Below are 22314 nucleotides of genomic sequence, written 5' to 3' on the forward strand. Positions count from 1 at the left end.
ATGTGCGACAGCATGTGTAACTATCATAAATACAAAGAAAGTAATCAGGCAAAATTAACTCCATTATGGTCCGACTGTAGTTTGGCTATAGCCCGGAGAAGCCGGTGTGGTGTTAAGCCTCTGCTACCATCATACCCACACATCAGCCAGTCCAGTCTGTGGAGGTGCTCAGAATATGAAGCAGGTATTTTGCAAAGACTCCCACACGATGTTTCTGTGTGTTATGACATTTTTCTATGTTCTGCTGACATTGAGTATACACAACAGGCAGTGCGATATATCCAATATTATTATGTAAGTATGGATCCGAAATCTCCCACATTGAGTTTTATTTTTATTTTTTAATGCAAACCCAGCAGACACTCCCTCAGCACACTGATGGGAAAATTTAACCCTCTTATCTTTAATATATTAGATCAGACACATCAGATAATCTTAATGAGTCAGTGATAGGTTCCTTCCATCAATGCAGTTAAACATTATCATTGTAACATTCAACTAGAACAACAGATATCTTTCTTTATTTGCCCGCTTTAATTGCCTATTAACTCTGGATTACTTTGTGTTTTTGCTGAGTGGTTTTACATGATAATTAATCAGTTTCCGACCGCAAATGAAACTCCTCCTCAACACAGCCCCTCAGCAAAACAAGCTCATGCAGCACGCAGCATTGCAAACTAGGCCACATCTGATGCTCGCTGCACACAATGCCCAATGCCTCAGAAAAGAGAGCACTGATCTGCGCTAAAGTTTTCTATCCCCTAGCAATTTAGAAAAAAAAAAAGAAAAAGATACGCCATCTACCCTGTGATTTCAATTTACGTGTTTTCTTCACGTACTGCTACTGCAGAGGGACAAGTCTTCGTCAACATGGAGACCAAAATAAAGGAGCTTCACCTTGCCAAGAAATATGTTGTCGAGCTCTGCTTTGTGGCGCCACTTTTGAGAGCCCAACTGTACTAGCAAATCTATTTTATTTTTCCATCTGTTTGTGTTTCTTCCTCACCTGTCTGGCCTCCGTTATTAGCCACATTTTCATTACAGCATCCAGTGTAAAGCTTTTGTGGACAAGTTTGAGAACAGGAGTACATTGCCTGTCATTGCATCATGACATCGGCATTATTTCCATGCTTTGGAAATGTCTTTAAGGGCGATTCATCATCGCAAGGCCGCCGCGATCCTGTGAAGTGTGTTTTTTGAAGTACGCAGTAAGAGACTTGGGCACCTAGAGCACCCTATGATTTTTTTCTAAAAATAAATCACATAGATTTTTTTTACTTTTATTGCAAAACACTTCTTAGTATAGATACACTTTTCACATTGATTCATCTGGACAGGTTCATTTACTGTTAACTGTGCAACTACCAGCTGCTATTTCTTGTGCTCGATGAAATATGTTGTTAAGGAAAAAAAAAAGAAAATCTTTCTTTTAAATAGATGTGTGCTGTTGGTATTGATCAATGTGTTTACAGCTGCTATTAAATACAATCTAGGCCTGTATGACTCATCTAGATAAAGAAAAACATATTACTGCAAAGTGACTGGGTTGTGCTTTGATGGGATTGTGATCAGATCTTTGCAATCTGTGCAGCCTGACCACGCAGGAGAAAAATCCATGCAGCAAGTTCAAAGGTCATGAAACTTGAAGCTTCAGAACCTCGTGGTCATTCTCTTCTATACTGACGGTGATTTTTAAAACACATATTGTATACACAGCATCATAGATGGGGGGATAAAAGAAACTATTTTTCCATCTCATATTTATTTGTTTATATATTTATTTATTTTCCAACCAGCCCCTGGTCATGATTTCTTTTTGAACAAGCACTGGCCAAAGAAGCCGCTTCATAGTTACTGCTGCTGCTCATTGACCTTTAAGCATCCACTTTTTTTGCCTGTTGCTATGGGAAACAACTCAGAGAAACAACAACTCAGTGCCTAATAATCATATGTATGAACCACTCCCTCAGGAGTCTTTAAGTCTTTAAGGCCTACATGAGTCTCACTTTTGCAGGGGAAAAAAACAAAACAAAAACTTTGGGAGTGATCAGCATAATTGGATTCTAAGAGCCATACCATATTAGAGGGAGTGAAAGCTGTCAACAGTCCTGAATGACCAGGGATTTTTTTTTTTATATATTTTACACATTATGCAAAAGATGGTATCTGTATTTTGTCAAGTCAGACTGTTTAATACAGAACAAGGAGCTAAATGAAAAGTATGATTAAGTATGTTTGAGCAAAATTTTTCGGTGATAGACAGAAATATCAACACATATAAGTAATTAATTCACTAAGCGGTGCTATACTAAGGAAGCGCTGGACAGATTTTCAGAGAAGCATTACTCAACATCAGGCAAAAAATTGACAGAATACGAGGAGAAAAGCCCATTAAATTGTTCTTCAGGTAGACGCATCAGTGAGAAACCAGAAGACCAGGGAAGTGGAGAATCCTAAAACAAAGGTCTGGCAGCTCTGTGCTGGCAGTACACTGCCTGCCCTTAGGTCAGTGTGAAGGGATGAAAAAAAATAACACTGCCCAGAGGGCGCATTTTAACCTTGTGTAAGCACAATAACGGCTGAAGTTCCTTGCAAACAACAATGTTCAGCTGCGGAAAAAACCCACCTAAAGTTCCTTTGAAAGTCTATGACCACTTCTTTAAAATTTTAAATAAAAAAAAAAAGAAGCTACAGAAAAGAGGGCACCATAGTTTAACCTGTTATGTTTCTTCCTATAGGGTACAGTACTGCATGAGTATCTGAAGTAAAATACATTAGGGATGTCCTTCTGCGGATCACAGCTTGTCAAGGAAAGCAGCGAACAGCCGGTGATGATCGATAAATGGATTTCAGGATCCTGCAGAGACACAAGGCTGAGATAAGCAGGATTCGCATTCCTTTTTCTCACACCCTTCCTCACTGTCATATATCGATCAATGGAGTCCAGTGACAGGCCGTCTCTGATCAATGCAGCCGTCTCCGTGTCCGCAAAGCTTATCAATTAATGTACAACATCGATATGAAGACTTTTGTTGAGAAGGCATGAATGAATAACTTTATTGGTTTACTTTCATGCTTTGCAACTTCAAAGTGCAGAATCACAGTGAACGGAACAAGCAAAACAAAAGGTGAACCTTGACGCTAGATGGAAGATGCACATTCATCAGCTCCAAGTGCGTGTTCTAATTTTGCTGTGTCTGCGGAAATGTGTGAAGGCGAAAGGATCACTATGTCAGTTGGATGTTTTAAATCAGGGCAAAATCAACAATACGTATTTTTCTCTGACATCTGAATGCTTTACTCTCCGGAAAGTAAAAAATATACTCGTGTCAGCTCGACAGTCATGTCGTTTACAGCTAGAAACATGATAATTAAGGCATTTATAAGAATGTTTGACACAGAACAACTGCACAAGAAAAAAGAAAGTCTGTATCGCTCGTTGTGGTCAAGAAATTTCAGATGCCACACTGTGGACGGCCTGTTGGAGTATCCTGCTAGTAACTTGGCTCCACATGCAGTTTTTTCCTGGCATGTGAGCATGCAACACAGCAGCTGACTACACCTCCAGAGATTACTGCTATTTCTAAACATGACTTCAGGCACGAGATTACAAGCGTGGTCCCCTTCTCCTCTCTGAATGTTTCGTCTCTCTCTATCTCTCCACGCACCTTGGTGAGAGAGAGCTGAGGAGCGACTGAGCTGGATTTTAACACGTTGACAACCGTGATGCATGTCTGGGACAAAATGCCACAGCGCATCAACAGTGGGTGATGGGACGCCGGCTGAATTTGGAGGAAAGAAGGGCACTGTGCCACTGAGCTTCAGTGTGCACTGCAGAGCTTCGCTGAGCATTATAAATGACCAGCGGCCTTTCTTGTAATAAGCATCTGCTGATGGGATGTTTTTCTTGACACAGGGGCGAGTACTATGACAAAGAGGGGCAACAGCAGCTGCTCTGTGGCAGAAACACTTACAGTACAGAATACGCAGCAAAGTGCGTCTCACATCAAAGGGAACGTTCAGTATCTCCAAATCACTGCCTGCTTTAATCACGCATCACTTTGATTACTTTTATTATCAAAATTCATGAAACTAATTAAAAGGCTCCATTATCAGGCTTTGAAAGCAAATCACGTATTGAGCAGGAAACAAAAGTTAATCCTATTATTGTAACCGGAATATTGGCTGACTGAATCACACGCAGATTATTTTTTGATTTGATTTGAATCTCATCTTCAAACAAATTTGAAACATACTGCATTCAGTCCACAAGGGAAGTCGCACATCAGGCATGCTCATGTCTGACAAAAAGCCGGCTGACAGTCGGTTGATTTGTTTTGTGCCCTTCATATTCCCTTCGCCTTGTGCATCGCTGTCCAGGGCATATTTCTCCTGGATGACTTCTTCCTATCAGCCATTTTGTGAACATGCAGACACACTGTATATGAGGGACCTATTTCAAAAACTCTTGTCTCATTCAGAAAGCATAAGCTCTGTAACACCTGCAGAATGAATTATATAACAATCCTCCATATGGACCGTCTTCGGCATAAACACACACATCTTGTTTGCTCTCACACAGCACAAATGGTGAGTAATCACTCCGTATCATATCAGATAGCTTTAACTCAGTCTGTGGACAGACCTGGGTTAAATTTATATTTGCCAACAGTTGCCTGTGTTTGTTTTACGCTTCTTGCAGCGGCAGACGGGTGGAGTTCTTCTTTGTCTCCAATTATCGCCTCTTGAATTGAAAAGGGATCTTACAGCCGGCATTGTGAAAGTTTAAACTCCACCAGAGCCAGCTCAAAGACCAGTTCACAGTTTAAAAAGAATCAGTTCAGGTTCATTTCCTCCTTTTTTTTTTTTACAATTCTCTGTTAATAATTTCCATTTTTATCCATCCGGTTCCAGCCTCCAATCACAAAGTCATTACTTCAATGGAGTAGCAAAAGATTACAAAAAAAACTGTGTTAGTATAAGATTAATGCAGTTTTTTTCTTTTTTAGTGTGAGTGAGGTGGAGGAACTTTGCAGCTGTTGGTTCATGGCCTTAGTCCTTTCTGAGTGATTGTTTCTGCATTTCTTCAAACCTGACAGGCACAATTTGTGTAGTAATGGGATTTTCTGTAGAGGTCTGCACTGTTTGATTATAAAGTCCTTTAAACATTAATATGAGCCATAGCTTCTGCAGCAGCAGTGGACGCTGCACCGGGCTCATGCGTGGCGCAGAAAAACAGCCTTCTTCCTCTGCTGTTTTCTAGCGGTTAGAAGCAGCTTTGTAATTCAGTGCCACCATTTTCTGATGCGTGAATGTTGTTCACTCACCAACAAATTAACAAGATGACTTAGGTTTTTATGTGAGTGAGCAAGGGAGAGAGAGAGAGAGAGAGATACAATGAGGGGTTGAGCAAATCGTTTTTCTGCTCACAGCTCTACGCTGGAATCAGATAATAGTTAGTGGAAACTTCCAAATACGTTTGGTTCATTATGAAACTCTTCGGACTGCGGTGGAGGACATCAGTGGAGTAGGAGGTCCTGAATTTGTGATGTGATCGGTGAGACGGCTGAACAGGATTTTAGTTGGTTTATAGTTAATGAAGTGAAATCTGTAGGCGACTTAATCCACTGTTAGACTGAGGGGCTGTCTGTCCTTATCCAGTGCACCTTTGTATGTCCCCGGATTGCACAGTCAGTACTCTGTTCGCTTGCTTGCTGCAGCATCACTCCTTCCCCACTCCGTGACCGTGACGCGGTAGTCCTTTACATTCATGTGACGTTCTACTCCAAGTAAACTCGCTGACGGAACTCAAGCTGATGTAATTTCAGTTCATTCAGCGTTTCTATTTGATGTTTGATGCTCGTGTGGTGAGTTGGATAATACAAGCCATCAAATGACAGCGAGTGAATCATCAGTGACTAATCAGTTAAGTCATTTATCTGGTGAAACTGCAAAAAACACATGCTCCAACTTCTTTGCTGATTCCTCACTTGTATATAATTGTCGATTTAATACGCTGGGGTCGGAGTGTGGGTCTGATTTAAAAAAAAAAAAAAAAAAAAAAGAAGCAATTTGAACAAGTCCCTTTTGCTCCTCTGACAGTTTGTAAAGGAATCATCATTAATCAGCCCGAGACTGATTATTCAGCCAGTTCCATCCTCTCCCCCCCGAGAAAGCAGCCATATTAAGGCTTCATCCACACTGCTGTTTACACCCTTAAGCTTAGAGTGTCAGAGACGCAGCAGGACCCGGGTTTAGTTTGAAAACTCCAGAGGTTGTGCTTTCGAACTAGAAAAAACTGAAGACTTTTGGCAACAATGACATGTCCACTTCCAATGGATACGGATTGGGTCTGACCAGCCTCCACCACCAGCAATACAACAAAACTCAAGCCTTACCCGTACTGTTCACTTGACTGCGATGCCATAGCATTTGGTGTTCCTCATTTTTTTCTGTTTTCTGTAGCTAACCAGCTGCGGAGCGGACGGTCTGCTCCCTGTGAGTTTTTTGCTCTGAGTGTAACAGGAGAGACAAAGATTAGTACAGATATGGAACTGAAACAGTTGTCTGGACCGAGATCATTGGGCACTGTCAAACAGTATTAAAATGAAAACACATCAACGTAGCACGAGCCCTTTCTCTCCTTTTGGGGATTCTCAACTCTACAGTGATGCTTTTCTATAAAGAGTCAGTGCTTCTCATGATGGCTTCCTGTATGGCTCTGTCTTTCTCTTTCTTTCTCTCAAGCTTAAACATTATGCTGCTCACTTCCCCAGCTATCTCGCCGCTGTTTGTTTGGAGCACGCCTGGCGCTGGTAATCAGCTTTTTCGCTGGCAGTCCAAAAAAGCAGTTAAAGTGGCGAGCAGCTGCCAGCCACCATGTGTCTATGAGCGCGTACGCTGGTGGGTCTGTCACTTGTAGTGCATCTGAATGTCATCACGGATAGTTCTCCTCACACAGAGCACAGGAGGAAGTAAAAACAAAACAGTCAGAATCAAATCACAGATGGCTTGATTGGACGAGGAATATCACTCTGGTAAGTGTCTCTGCTTTCCATGGGTGAAATTCAGAAAGCTTGCACCCGTAGTGATAGACAGTCTGGACTTTTGCATACAACGCGTGCATGTGTGGCTTCGCCGCCAGGCCCTTGTGCGACATTGAAGCTGGAACAACAGTGACGGATGGCGATTGTTACTCACAAGTGATTTGCATCATCTTTACTGCTGCTGCGGTAAACGTCATACCCACATTTCTTTTTTTTCCCCCTCTCGCTTCCCTTTGTAACAGATCACATCCTGTCACAACAGATCTAAAGTTGTTTCTCCTTTCTTTCCTCTTTAGCCTCTCAGGCATGTGGGGAAAATAGAGATCGCTCTTTGATGCTACCGATCCACTTTTCTTTTTTCTTTCTTTTTTTTTCCTTTTCAGGCCTCCCTCTGCTCCAATTGACCCTCCTCCGCATAGTGATCCACTTTTCCTCTCCGAATGTTCCCAGGCTCTTTCCCCTCTTTGCTGCATCTCAAGCTCTCCCTCATGCTCGCTCCCCAATGCTATGTGTCTGTGTTGTGCAGTGCACCTTCAGGCTGTATGTGGGATGGTGTTGTGGGCTGGCATCTGGCAGCCTCTGATAAGAGAGCGAATGAGCTGCTATTCCTTTGTGTTTTAGGTTCTTTTTTTTTTCTTTGGTTGTCCAGTTGGGGCCATTTGGTGTTTCTTTTTGCACCATGTCTGTTAAATCGGGGCGGGGGGGGTAATATACTCTATAATATACTATGACCACAAAATTACCAGTGACCAAACAAGACTTTCAGTTAGAAATGTCGATATGTGTTGGTATACAATTTTCTGAGCTCCATTAACTGATTTCCTTACCATTTCACCAAAGCAAAAAATGCTGGAAACACAGCATAAGACATATATTACCATATAAATGTAGCATAATGAAGCTAGTAGACAATATACCAGTTCATTCCAGTAGAAACTACGACGTTGCATTAGTCCAAGGTGTGTTTTTGTTTTCAACCATAATCAATCTCTTCATGGCCCAGCTTTGATCTAGATTGATCTCATCTGGCTCTTTGGGTGTGAAATGCAACATTACATCCACCATCTCGTTGTAAACATCAGACACCATATGCCTTGGTGTCGTGTATCTGTGAGTGAATTTTTTTGATGCAAGCATTACTGCCAACAACAGACAAATTTTAGTTTTTAGCATCTGGAGCATCTGGAGACCAGACATCAACTCGGCACAGACTTTTGTCAACACATAAAGTTTTGGCAAATGTGTCCTCAACTATTACTTGTTTATATATTTCGATTCCACACGAAGCGACACTAGAAGTTATTGGAGGTCTTTTTTTGCTATCTAAATCCAGCATTCCCCCTTGTGGTCCCCAAACGAATTTCTTAATGAAATGTCTGGCTTTTTAGTGGCTAAAATGCTACGTTCCATTAAATTTTAGAAATCATTGCCTTACCTATAAAGATAAATACCACAACATCTGTATTTTAATTAGACTCCTCGGCCCACTTTTTCCTTTTGTTTTTTTTAAGTGGCATACTTAATGGAAATATGCCCCACGTTGCTTCACTTCTGCACTATGGCTTAATTATGTCTTTGACCTGAGGGTGTGTGAGCGTGATATATAGAACCAACATTATTTGACACAGCAATTAATTTCAAATGTGACTCTAGGGGAGAGAGCCAGACACACCTAAACTCTATAATCCTCCTCCCAATTCATTTAACCCTATAGCAATTTCTGAGCCTGTCAGTAGAGGAGTGTATGGTTGGCGGTATCGGTCTCACGCAGGACTAATCACTGAGTGGAATACTGAAAACATTTGCTCAGGGGTTCAGTAATGCAACTTCACAACACTATTGTGTGAGTTCCAATGACTGGTTGTTATTAATGACATTATTTATCAGTAAGGGCAGTCACTGGGGAGTTTGTCTATATTTGGTTATATGTCTTCAGGGTGTTCAGTTGCAATTCTGCATCCTGGGTCATAGCCACTCAGGAAGATTGGGATGCTGAGTGGTGTGTCCCTGGACAGCCAGGTCTTTTGTAATGTTAACATTTTTAATAAATGCAAAATGTTCCACTTGACCACGGGTCAGGGGCTAGCCTTCACAAGAAAAAAAAAAAAAAAAAGAAATGATTTGAAATATAAGAGAAGAGACATAAAATATAGTCTGACAAGAGGGCACCTTAAGGGCCATAGCCCTGGTCTTTACTTGCACTTGGAGGAGCAATGATTTTTGATTAATCAATACCTTTAATAAAAAGGGTTCATATGACATTTGTGTAATTTCCCTTGCTCTCAGCAGCACTTGGAAATACTGTGTCCCGACTTAACAACAGAAAGAAGGCTTTTGTGCCGTTAGCACATACATGTGTCAAACCTTTTAAGGCCTCATGTCAGGGCCAAGCACCCTTAATGTGAATTTCTCCTGATTCATTCTGAGGAAAGAGAAATAACCCGAATCTTCGAACATTCATTACCCTGCGCGTGCATATTGTTTCGAATATGTGACGAAAAGACAGGAGTCAAAAGTGAGGGGTCACAACTTGCTTGGATTTGTATATTTTTTCTTCATCAATAAAAACCTCAGTTCATTTTCAGTCAAATCACCATAACATATTATCACCTGATGAATGCACTTCTAAGATCTTTATCCATCTCCACATCCTCCAGGCCAAGCTGTTTCAGAAACTAAATTCTCCTATTAGACATGAAATCAAACACTTCGTGGAGCGCACACACACACACCCACACACACACACACACACGCGCGCGCACACACACGATCCTGGCCTTGAGTATCGCAGCCTTTGCTCCATCTCACGCTTGAGAGGTTCAGAGGCTCTGGCCGGAAAGTTCAGCAGTCAGGAGTGATACAATGTGCCTGGCGGGGAGCCAACCAAATATTAAATGAAGAAGAGACACAAGTGAGATGCTTTGACTCAGTGAAGAGAGCAAAGGCGTGAGGCGTAGGCAATGACTTGTCTGTTGCCCATTTATGTCTGATATAGTACAGAACCTGTGATTGGCTTACCATGTGAGGTATCCCTCACATGGTACCGTAACATTCACGTCTTTAACCTCAGTTTGAGTGGGAGTTGTTGAACAGGAGCTGAATAGGAAGCTGAGTTATCAAAACATTTTTCAAAACATGTCTTATATTGTAATCTGCTGTATCAGAGCTTCACAAAAAGGTCATTTATTGAGGTTGTCATTACTGGAGCGCATTTTTGGAGACCTGGGATCCTTTTTAGACACTGAGCAATCCTCCTGAAACCTGGAGGAACTGCAGTGAAGTGGGAAATGTTGCTTCCTTAGCTCTTAGGTCTTAGCTCGTTGCTCCGGTGCAAAACAAGCCTCAAAGCTACAAAGTTACAACATGTGGAATGAAATATTCACATCTCTTCATAACACCTGACCCCCACTTGTGGTGATTTTTTTTACATACAGATTTAAGTGGCAACTGCACCATGTGACCTTGCAGACTAATATTAATTCATTCTTTCATCTTCTACCACTTATCCGTTTCCAGGTTGGGGGAGGTGCCGGAGCCAATCCCAGCTCACTCTGGGTGAGGGCGGGGTCACCCTGGACATGTCACCAGTCCATCACAGGGCCAACACACAGAGACAGACAGAGACCAACAACCACTCACACTCACACTCAGACCTACAGACAGTTTAGAGTCACAAATTAACCCAAACATGATGTCTTTGGATGGTGGGAGGAAACCCACACATACACGGGGAGAACATGGAAACTCACCCTGAACCCACAACCTTCTTAATGTGGGGTAGCGGTCCACTCCTACTGCAACAGCCGCTGTGCTGCCTGTGACTAATAATGCAGGAGCTGACAAACTCAAGTTTGATTTTTTATTGTGCAAAGTTTCTGGTAAATTAGCAGTTAATGGAATGCTGATAATTCTGTTCAGACTCTGGGCTGTATTTACTGTAGAAAGGTTTTGTCACCTGTTTGCAACAGACAGCCCTGAACTGCTGTCTGAAGTGAGTGTATCTGCGTCTCACTGTTCCCTAAGCATGCAAGGGAGGATTGTGCAAATAACAGGGGAGGGAGAGGTAATAGAGCACAATTATGCGCTCTGCCGTATTTACTGAGGTCATACTATTTTCCACTGTCGTGGCAGAAATGAATTTGCATTAAGCACAGGCTTACACTGGAACATGATTATTAGAAACTAAAGAAGCCCTCGGGCAACACAACATCAATGAACAATCAAGACTTTTAAGCAGCTATTCCCTCAATAAGAACATCCACATCGACACCATCTCCACCTTCAACTGCTCTGAGTTGCTGGACCTGTTCCATCACTTTCGCTCTTTCTCTCTCCTTCTCTCTCTCTCTCTCTCTCTCTCTCTCTCTCTCTCTCTCCCTTCCTCCTTGGTTGTGCTGCTGTGTGCAACTTGTGTTTGCTGTATGCCATATCTCATTTGTTTGATCTCTTCATACCATTAAGGAATACTGTAAAGATTAGAGGAGCATTTTGTCAGTCTTTCTGAGGTGGAGCTGACCCGTGGCCGAAATAAATATATACGGTAATCTGCATGTGCCATTGTCTGACACATGTCTGTAGATAACAAAAGAGAGCATGTGGAGTTTCCAGTCAATGTATCATTTTTTCTCTGTCAGTATCACTTATACAGTCAGTTGTGTTGGCAGATATCTTAAGTTTTTTAGACCTCCTCCTGTTCACTTCTCTGCCTGAAATCAATTACACGTGTTGACAACCAATTTGTTGCAGTAAAGCTACACACATGCTGTAATGTACTATGAACCATTCAGGCTGCGGCATTCACTGACACGATCTGATTAATTAAAACGAGCGAGAAAACCTGAGCCCGAATCCATTGAGCTGGCAGCGACCAACAATTGCTGGAATCGTCATTGTTTACATTACTTATTCATCACATTACCGCCCCATCGACATGCGACAATCTCCAGATGGTTCGACCAACCTGCATCATTGCGGTTGTCGAAGAGAAGAAGAAGAAGAGCAAAAATAAAACCCTGTCAAAGCCTGACTCTCCATCTGCAGGCTCCGCATCTTAATCATGCTCCTGGCATCTTTACTGCAGAATATCCCAGACAACTTAGTGCAACCTGCTCAGATGATTCAGCTTACCTCCACTGGCACATTTGCTGCTGAATATGAATTAAGCCCAAGTCCCAGACTGCCAGTCTGCATTGTAATATCATCACAATGAAGGCTCATCTTACATTACTATTAACCTTAGATTTTGCCGACTCATGTATCTTAATTTCTCTTATGAATTATTTGCCCCTTATAATTTTTGCCTCTTTATTTTTAGTCTGAAGGCAACGTATATTCCCTCACCATATGTCTGACCTTAACAGATCTGTTCTGAATAGCTTTACAAATCATTGCAGTGTAATTTCTGCAGGAAATTGATGAGAAGCATTGGATAATTTTAAGGCGGCGCATTCAGGGAAAACAATCTAAATATTATGCAAAGCAAAACAAGAACGATAAATAGACAGCCTAATGAGATAAAAAAGAGAGAGAGAGAGTGAGAGAAAGAGACCACCGTCATGTCTTAACTCCAGGCTTCGAGCAGCATCAATTAATTTGATTTTGTTCCAGGCCACATTACCATGCAAGGCGGGGCTTTTATCAAATACCAAGCAGGGTTGTGATGTGTGGATTGGTTAATCAGTGAGTGCGAAAACATGTGTTTGCAGTCAGATGTCAGAAGCATGTCAGTAATTAACCCAAGACAAAGGTAAACTAGAATGATGGGGGCACACAGGCTTAATGTCTGACCTTTCCCTCCATAACAGCTTGTGAAAAGAACAGCTGTCTAAAGTCATTAATGGAAAACTCACACATGAACAAGTGCTAATTGTTCGCGCGCGCATAATTCCTGCATGTTCCATGTCACACCATACAAACAGTTTGATTTATCAGAAAACTGCCTGTCGATCTTCAGAATCAATCATTTGATTCACACTTTTAAATTCAGTGCGCCTAACCCTTTGTCCATCAAAAATAAATGTCTTTAAGCCAAGTAAAATATCAGCAGACAGCTTAGCCACTCAAACAGATGTCTCTGCTGTTATGAGCGATATCTGATGTCAAAAGTTCAGTTTCTTCGCCCAAATCTACTTCACTCCACAAAGAATATAACCATAGCCACCTTTTCATCCAGTTCTCTTGTTAAAAAGTGCAGAAAACAATTCTGCTGGAGCTCGTGCAGTGCCGTTCAGCCATATCAGGACTGGCAACTGGGCTGCTTAGACTCTGAGACTGTCAAACACAAAATATACTCACCAGCAAACTCAAGGCTGATTATAGAGTTTTCAAATGCCCCGTGAAAAACATTGTGGATTTTCGTTGTGGAATATTTTTGCTCTTTCAGTTATGTTATATAATACAGAGACTGTGGATTTTTCTAAATAAAATCTGACATTTGACAGAGGAAGACAAAACATGAACTATTATAGCAAGAGTTTTCAGCCTCCAGCCCACCCACTGATTTATTTCGTTCCGTGTGACCTAAACTGTCATAAACACAAAATAAAGGCTGCTTCAAGACGCTTTAAGCAACTATAAGCATGTTCATATCTTTTCAATGGCGATGCTAACATGCTTAGTTTAGCATGTTGAAGCTAGGCAGCTAAGACCTACAAAACCTCCCCTAAAATACGACAGGCAAACGTGGCTGCAGTGGCTCAGCAAAGGGCTCTAACAGAAAGAATTAACTCATCTTGTTCAAAACTTCACTTGCAAAATTGGCCTCTGATGTAATATTTCCGACTGAACACTTTTGGCTTCACGGTATTTCACAAGTTATTCATTGAGAACACATTGGCTAATCCTTTGTACTTATTAATGAACTCAGACTTAGATATTAACTAGTCCAACTGCGAGAAGAGCCATCCGAGGCGTTTAAGCAGAAGCTAAAGAGTAAACAAACAAACAAAAAAACAAACAAAAAAAAAAATCTTGATAATGGCCTTTTTATTCAGTAAGCAGTGAGCTATGATTAAAGCTTAGTCTTTCTGAGCCAAGGAATTACGATCTCTCTGTCATTCAGCACCATTACAAACACCAGTGCTCACAGATAGTCAGCTTGAACAGAAAGAGGCTGAATTATCCAACATGATCCATAGTGATAAAAGTCTACATCGGTCTCACAGATTGTGAGAAGCATGTCGGAAAAGGCACAGAAAGAGACAAGCTCACAGCTGGCTGATGTTAAAGGAAGCCAGAGCCATTCAGGTCTGATCCAGTAGAAGACAGAAAGTTCTGCACAATGTGTGCACGTGCAGGGATATGTGATTGAACAGAAAAATTACTTTGGATACTGTCCTGGGAGGCATCAAGTTTCAGGCAAAATGTGCTGCCTCCATTTGCCACTCTGATAATCTCCATCTTTTTTCAACATAACATGAGGAAGATGTGACCTCTGACCACGGATGTAGGGGCATAGTTCAAATTATCTGGAATGGAGTGTTGCGCTGTTGCCCCAAAACAACAAGGTCGCAGGTTCGGTTCCCCGGCTCGGGACTTTTCTCTACGGAGTTTGCATGTTCTCCCCGTGCCTGTGTGGGTTTACCCCCGCCACCCAAAGACATCATGTCTGGGTTAACCGGTGGCCCTAAATTGTCCGTAGGTCTGAGTGTGAGGTGGGATTGGCTCCAGCACCCCCCATGATCCAGAAACAGATAAGCTGTAGAGGATGAATGACTAAATGAAGGAATGTGTTCAAACCCCTGCAGTATATAACTGTTGTCCAGCTGCTGACTTTTTTCTCCAATGCTGTGCAATATATATATATATTCCTTCAAACCAATCGGTCATTTTTGTGAGTTTACTGAATTGTTTTTCAGAGCGCTTTGAGGTATAAACTTCCACAACACTTCCTCCAAATAGCAGGGCAGGGTAACCCTTGTTGCCACTTATGTGACATCAGTGGATTTCACAGAGCACACTCAGGTTTACCAGGCTGTTATCTTGTGACTCATTTAATCAAAGCGTGAGGAGACAAAGACGTGATGATGGTGAGTCCAGCTCTCTGCGTTCGCTCCATGTTGTACAGCCGACAGCGGTGAAGTGTTTCACCGCGTGCGCTGCAAGATGAATATGTGCCGTCAATGTTGCAGCCGCAGTTGGTGATATCGGACATTGAAAGATCCAAACAATTTGCCAGAGTGAGGCTGACATGACATTTCCACATTACTGCCCGAGACTGATAAACAGAAGCTACTGCTTTGTTGGCGCTATGGGAAGAAGAAGCCTTCAGAGTGATTGTCCTCTCCCTCAGGTCCCATATTACATCTAATACAGTTTTTGTGGAACAGATGGCAACACAGCTGTGCAGGCATGTTCATGTGAAGGTTACCCTTGTACAACAGACTCCCACTCACAAAACGCACCTTATTTTGACACTAACTCACTGTCTTCCAGCCATGTCTGCCTGTCCTTTCTCTGCTTCCATTTCTTTTTTTTTATTCACGGTGTGTTACAGTGTGTTTTCACACCTGAACACCAATGCAGATGTTGTGACTTGTATTTGATCTACCTGGGAAGAAAATGTTTTCAGATGAATAAATGGTGTGTGTTTAGTAGGTGTTGTTGATGAGTGTCAAGTGAAGCCATCAATGGGAGATTTAAGGCCCATTTATTTGTCGGCGTGTAAGTGTACCTCTGCAAATGCTCAAACTTTTCTCTGAGCTTGGATAACAACGGGTCTGCAAGTCAATCATAAGAGAGAATCTGAGCCTCGGCCAATCAGAAACCAACATCAGGATGAGGTAGGGTGTCTCTCCATAGAAAGACATAGACTGAAATTTGGCACCAATGCTGAAGAGAGCAACGTTTGTATTCTGTCTAAGGAACATCAGGACTGGCTGTAGAGAAAATTCCGATTGTATTGAAGTTTATATGAGAATGGCCCCACTTCTCACTTGATTTACTGGCTCAGCAAACATTTTCCTTTTGAGTTTATGGCCTCATTATCATCCCTAAGTTTTCTTGAATACAGGAAAATAGCCCATGACTTTGGATGTAGCTGCTATGTGACTGACAAACTAATACCAAAGACAACCCTTCCAGAGGAAGCACACAACAGGTCACCTCCACCCTTCATTCTTCCTCAGCTCAATGTTTTTTTCAAACGGACTGTCTTCTGGTTTCAAGAAAGCTAACAACAAACTGGAGACTACCAAACAGCAGCTCACAAACCAGTGGGTGGCATCACACATGGTTGACATTTGAACAGGATGCAGTTCGTGCCCTTCCACATTGTTGCAGGATGATCAAGTTGCACTTCCACTGGGATCCTACCCCGTGGATCAGGAGGTAGAGTGGGTTGTTCACTAATTGGGCAGTCGGTCATTGCACTCCTGGCTGTTCCTGATCCGAGTATCCTTGGGCAGGATAATGAGCCCTGAAATAAAATTGGTGTGTGAATGCACGTGTAAAAATTTAGATTCTGCAACGTATACACAAAGAGGGTTTTCTGAAACACAAATAAGTAGTCCGGCTCAGTCTCCTCCAATGCTCTGTTTTTTGAAGTGAAAGTTTCAGAGGGAGATCGGCTTCATTTTGATTTTAGTCTTAGCTGTAGGATGCGGGCAGGGACTAACTCGGGCTCACTTTGTGAATGCAGGTGCTGTGCATCTCTCTGTAAGATTTAATTATATGGCAGCGCAATCTTGATTCCTCTTGTTTTAAGTGCCTTATCTGTTTTAGCAAGTAAAAATCTATTTATGGTTCTGGTGGACACTTATAACAGCTTTCGACTGTTGGAAACACACGGTGGTCTTGGTTACACATTCATTTTCTCAACATCTAATCAATACTGAATGTGTGTTTGCTAAACCTACCCTGCCCACCCTACCCTACCCACACGGCCTCCTTTGTCTAAATCTAACCACACGTGGAAGTCAGAGGGGAATCTCTCTTCTTACTCTTTAAAATCCCAGTGTCCACAACAGCGCTGAAGAGCGGTCACTCTGACACACTAGTTCACCAATCAATGTCCATCAACGGTCAACGGTCCATAGGATGTGGTCACTTCGATCCGACTGACAGAAAATCAGTTCCATAAATACATGTTCCCTTTCAGGGAATGGACAGATGGAAATCGATCGCTGTAATCCACAGTTCCCACACACTCCTGTGTAAATATACACTTCTATACACATTGATAAAATCGATAAAAGCTTGTTTGGTGATTGATGTGTGATCTTAATGTCAGGAACTTCAACAAAGTCTGAAATATTGAGTGGCACTGTGAATGGTTTTGTATCTAAATGACCCTATTAATGGTCTGATATCATTCAGTATCGTGAAGCCTTTAGAGAAGTGATGAACGGCTTTTATTATTCATGACATTTTTCCCGACCACTGCCATTGACTGAAGAACCACCAGAGAGAGGATATCAGCCAAACCTCCAACCAAACAACTGAAATGTTCTTGTTGTGGAGAAAATTTTTCCTTTTGATGGAGAGAACTTCCGACACATATATCTGTTTACTCCTGACTCTTTGTATTAAAAATTGGATTGATGCCAATTCCCGGTTGCTGATTTTGTATTTGCTGTTCTAAAACCATACCGAAGTATTAAATCTTCCCTCTCTGGGTAGAAAGTGACAAACAACAATACATCATATTTTATGCAGACTAAGAAAGCACAGTGAATGTAGCATTTGATGAACTGCATGCCTGTTATTCTTTCTGGAACATTCTGTATTCAGTCAGGGAAAAAAACAAAAAAAAAAAAAAACAAAATACAAAAGCATTGAAATTTCCTGTCAAGTCCATGAAAAAGAGCTCAACCTCTCTGTTCAGTTGCATTTATTTCACGCTTTATTGTGTTGTGAAGTCTGTTGTGATCAGCTTTATCATTTAACACCATGCAGTTTCAGTAATAAAATTGAGATTGGTGGTGGGGGGGTTCAAAAGTGCGCTCTGCGGAAAGAAAAAAAATCCCAAAATTGTAAAGATATATTTTGAGGCCTCTGAAGAGCTAGCATTACATTGGAAAAGAACTTGCTGGCGTAGATACGTGGATCAAACAGTCGACAGTGTATTCCATAATATATTTACACATTAAGACTTTTCTCAGACACTATTATTATACAGGGTGATTACAGAGTTTTTGCTGTCCATCAAAGGCCACTTCTGAATCTCCTTAGCGGGTCCCTCCCTTCCCAGTCACCACAATACTCTCCACAAGTAACATTTGATTTAATAGGAAGCTGCAGCAAGATTAGAGACCGTATTAAACTTTTCAACAGAATCCTGCTGGCATTACGTATTTCTGCAAATTTGTATATGCTCCCCAGGAAATCGCTTACCCAGCCCCACAATTGTCCCCTTTCAGAGGAACGAAGATCAAAAGAAATGTTTTAAAAGGCTGCTTATTCTGAGTTTGTGGGGCTTTTCATTTTGTGTTTCTAGATGTCCATTAAAACGAATCCATGAGAGAAAGTGGCTGCCGTCTCACCATGAAGCCTTGTGGCAATTTGATCAAGAGAGCCAAGAGGATCAAAGCAGTAAACATCAAGTCTGCGATTACTTGGCTAAAATGAACACCTTTTTCCAGAGGCTTGCTGCTGCGCTGATTCAATTTTAATAACAGGCTGATCAGAAACATGGCAGCGGAGAGAACAATGAGATCTCTAAAAGCATATGCGGTGACCTTTAATGGTGTAATCATTTCTCATCACAGGGATGGCTAGCTAGCCGGACTTCCTCGTTTGTGTTATACAGGACACACACAGCGTGTGTGTCCTGTATAAGAGTGTACAGAGTGTACAAGAGTGTACAGAGTGTACAAGAGTGTACTGGGTGTACAAGAACCGACGATTGTCCCAAAAATGTCTCTGCGCTAATGTTCGGCCGGGATAACTCGTCAACTAGCTGAAAAGGAAGACAGTTGCCCAAACTTTCCAAGGTTAACTCTAACCTGAAGGAATCATGCGCAGTCTCACATGTGAAAAGTTCAATTCATAAATAATGAAAATGCACCACCATCAATTCAATAGACACTTGACGGCTACAACCGGCTTTAGCATTTATAGCTGCCAGCGTTTACAAGCTTTGCATAGTCATAGTTGTACAAATCTTTATTGGCGTTCCTTTTCCATTTTGTGGCCATGATGTTTTGTGAAAATGTCACTTTTTCCACTTCTTTATATTCATTTCCATAGTTTTAATGATTATTGCAGAGTGTCAATGAATTGCTAGTTTCCCTGTCTGTCATTTCCTTCTAATTATCTCAGTGAAACAGTCCGGCTGCAGTGGCACTTCACAGTATAACTGCAAACTGGTATTGAAAAGGAGCAGGGTTATTTATACATATTGTGTCTTGTAATTATGAGTTATTGAAAAGAAGAGTCTACACATGAAAGGGTCTTACACACAAGTTGGAGATAAGATGTCCTCATGCCATATCCACCATCTCACACATATGAATAATAAGGAACGATAACACAAATATTCAGCAATATTGCTACGGCTGTGCCTCCACGTGGTTCAAGTGAGAAACAGACAGAGTAGAAGCCACAGCTTTCCACGAATAAATGTTGCTGGTGTTAAAAAAAAAAAAAACGATGATTGAAATAGATTTTTAGGTTTTCATTGTATTAGGAATTAATGATACAAATGTCTGGGGGAATTAAAAGCTCGTTGGATGAAGCCGAGTGTGGCCATCCATTCACAGGAGTCAGCCAGGTGTGAGGGCTGTTAAGGAGTTCACAGAAGCGTGCTGATTTTGTCAGCCAAGTTTGACGAGGCTTACACCTGCGGCTGGTGGGGATTTTTTTCGTTTTTCGTTTTTTTCCAAGGTGCACTATCCACTGCATTGTCCTCCAAAACGCTGCGGAGACAATGCAGTGATGGAGAAAAAGGAAGACCGTGTAAACAGAAAAAAATAAAAAATAAAAATAAAAGAAATAAATAAATACAGGTAATCCGTTTCTAACTGCATACACATGCATGTGCAATCCACTGGAACTAGTTTCCACTGCATGCATGCTAGTATATCTGTGATGACCAGCTTATAAACATGTGCATCATTAAAAATAGCTTCTCGGCTGTTTAATCCTGAGCGCCATTCAGTTAATCCTCATGCGATTTCTCACCTGCATACACCTGCACATACATATGAATATTACAGCAGAGCACATTAATGAGAAAACTCCTCATGGATGACAATGAGCAGACCTCAGCAAGTCAGCAGTTTTGGCCTACATGGTTTAAGAACCATGGGGGAATTTTATCTGACCTGTTAATTGGCGCTTCCACACAATTACACACAATTTTCTGCAGAAAGGTTGGATGAGGAAGTGAATATTTCACTGAATGTGAGGATTGTCTTATTTTGATGTCAGACTGGACGGAGTCATTGAATCTAAAATCATTTAGTAGAATTCCACAAAAAAAACTGCTGCTGATGTAAAGGGTCTTAATTAATCATGTTAAATGTGATCCTTTGTCTTCTTTTGTTTTTGCAGGTCCCCTTTCTATAAATTAACATGGACAAAGTGGTCATCAGTCTCCTGCTTCTGGGAACCACAGTTACAATGGTCCATGCATGTCCAAAATACTGTGTCTGCCAGAACCTCTCCGAGTCTCTAGGGACTCTGTGCCCCTCCAAAGGCCTACTATTTGTCCCACCAGACATCGACCGGCGAACTGTGGAACTGCGGCTGGGCGGCAATTTCATCCTTAAGATCACCACTCAGGACTTTGCCAACATGACAGGTCTGGTGGATCTAACCTTGTCCCGCAACACCATCAGTACCATCCAGCCTTTCTCTTTCATTGATCTGGAAACCCTGAGATCCCTACACCTGGATAGTAACCGGCTGACCGAGCTGGGACCTGATGACCTCCGAGGGCTGATCAACCTGCAGCACCTGATCCTCAACAACAATCAGCTTAGTCGGATCTCCAAAGCAGCCTTTGATGACTTGTTACTGACACTGGAGGATCTGGATTTGTCATATAATAACTTGCGCAGCGTGCCTTGGGAAGCCATCCGCAAGATGGTTAACCTCCATCAGATGAGTCTGGATCATAACCTCATCTCTTTCATTGCCGAGGGGACTTTTACAGATCTGGATAAACTGGCCCGTTTGGACCTCACCTCCAACCGTCTGCAGAAGCTCCCTCCGGACCCCATATTTGCACGTTCCCAGAGCAGTATTTTGATGAGCACTCCTTACGCACCTCCGCTTTCTTTAAGCTTTGGTGGAAACCCACTGCACTGCAACTGTGAAGTGCTTTGGCTTCGGAGGCTGGAGCGCGAGGATGACATGGAAACCTGCGCTTCTCCTGCCACTCTAAAGGGACGCTACTTTTGGTCTGTTCGCGAGGAGGAGTTTGTTTGTGAGCCCCCTTTGATCACACAGCATACGCACAAGTTGCTCGTTCTGGAAGGCCAGACAGCTAGCTTGCGCTGCAAAGCTGTTGGCGACCCAATGCCAACCGTGCATTGGGTCGCTCCCGATGACCGCTTGATCAGCAATTCCTCCCGAGCAACAGTATATGAAAATGGCACCCTTGATATTACAATCACCACATCCAAGGATTATGGTACCTTCACCTGCATCGCCGCTAACGCTGCTGGGGAATCTACAGCCTCTATTGAATTATCGATTATTCAGCTCCCCCATTTGAGTAACGGCACGAACCGTACTACACAGTCTAAGTCTGGGCTTTCTGACATAACTAGCTCCACCAAGATCAGTAAAGGGGAGCCGAAACCTCTGCCAGAGAAGGTGGTGTCTGTCTCAGAGGTGACTGCTGTCTCTGCTCAGGTCAAGTGGACTGTTAGTAAATCAACTCCAAAAGTCAAAATGTTTCAGCTACAGTACAATTGTTCAGAGGATGAAGTCTTAATTTACAGGTAAGACTAACATTTCATTCCATTGAAGTACAGGCGGAGACCTGACTGTCAGTGGTCAGTGGCAAGTGGCAATTTAAGCCTGAGGTGGCGTTTAGTGTTTCATTTCAAAGTAGTCACTGCTCAACTACTTGAGTCGATCCCTAATTGTTTGCTGAGCGAGTACTTGAGAGAGTGTTTTTTTTTTTTTTTTTGGAGATTGAATTTCATTTTTCCTTCCATGACTCTTTTTTTATTTTTTTGCTTAAATTGACAATTGCTTGGCATGCCACTTTCGCATTTTAAGATACCCAACGTAAAATCCTCACCCTCAACCATTAATTAGAAATCCGAGAAGAAAAAGGATTATAGGCCCTCATTTTAATGTATCCCTCTTAAGCTGC

The 22314-nt window shown here is 42.0% G+C and overlaps 1 protein-coding gene across 1 annotated transcript in view; it reads left to right on the forward strand.

The window, feature by feature from the left end:
- LOC115036020 (leucine-rich repeat and fibronectin type-III domain-containing protein 2) overlaps positions 1–22314 on the forward strand; it is a 128950-nt gene that overhangs the window by 101142 nt on the left and 5494 nt on the right. The window contains exon 5 of the mRNA XM_029494121.1: positions 20538–21934. Within this exon, the coding sequence (XP_029349981.1) occupies positions 20559–21934 (1376 nt within the window). The 5' untranslated portion in view covers positions 20538–20558. The remainder of the gene's footprint in view (positions 1–20537; positions 21935–22314) is intronic.

This window comes from Echeneis naucrates, chromosome 22 (genome assembly GCF_900963305.1).
Source record: "Echeneis naucrates chromosome 22, fEcheNa1.1, whole genome shotgun sequence".
NCBI classification, from domain to species: Eukaryota; Metazoa; Chordata; class Actinopteri; order Carangiformes; family Echeneidae; genus Echeneis; species Echeneis naucrates.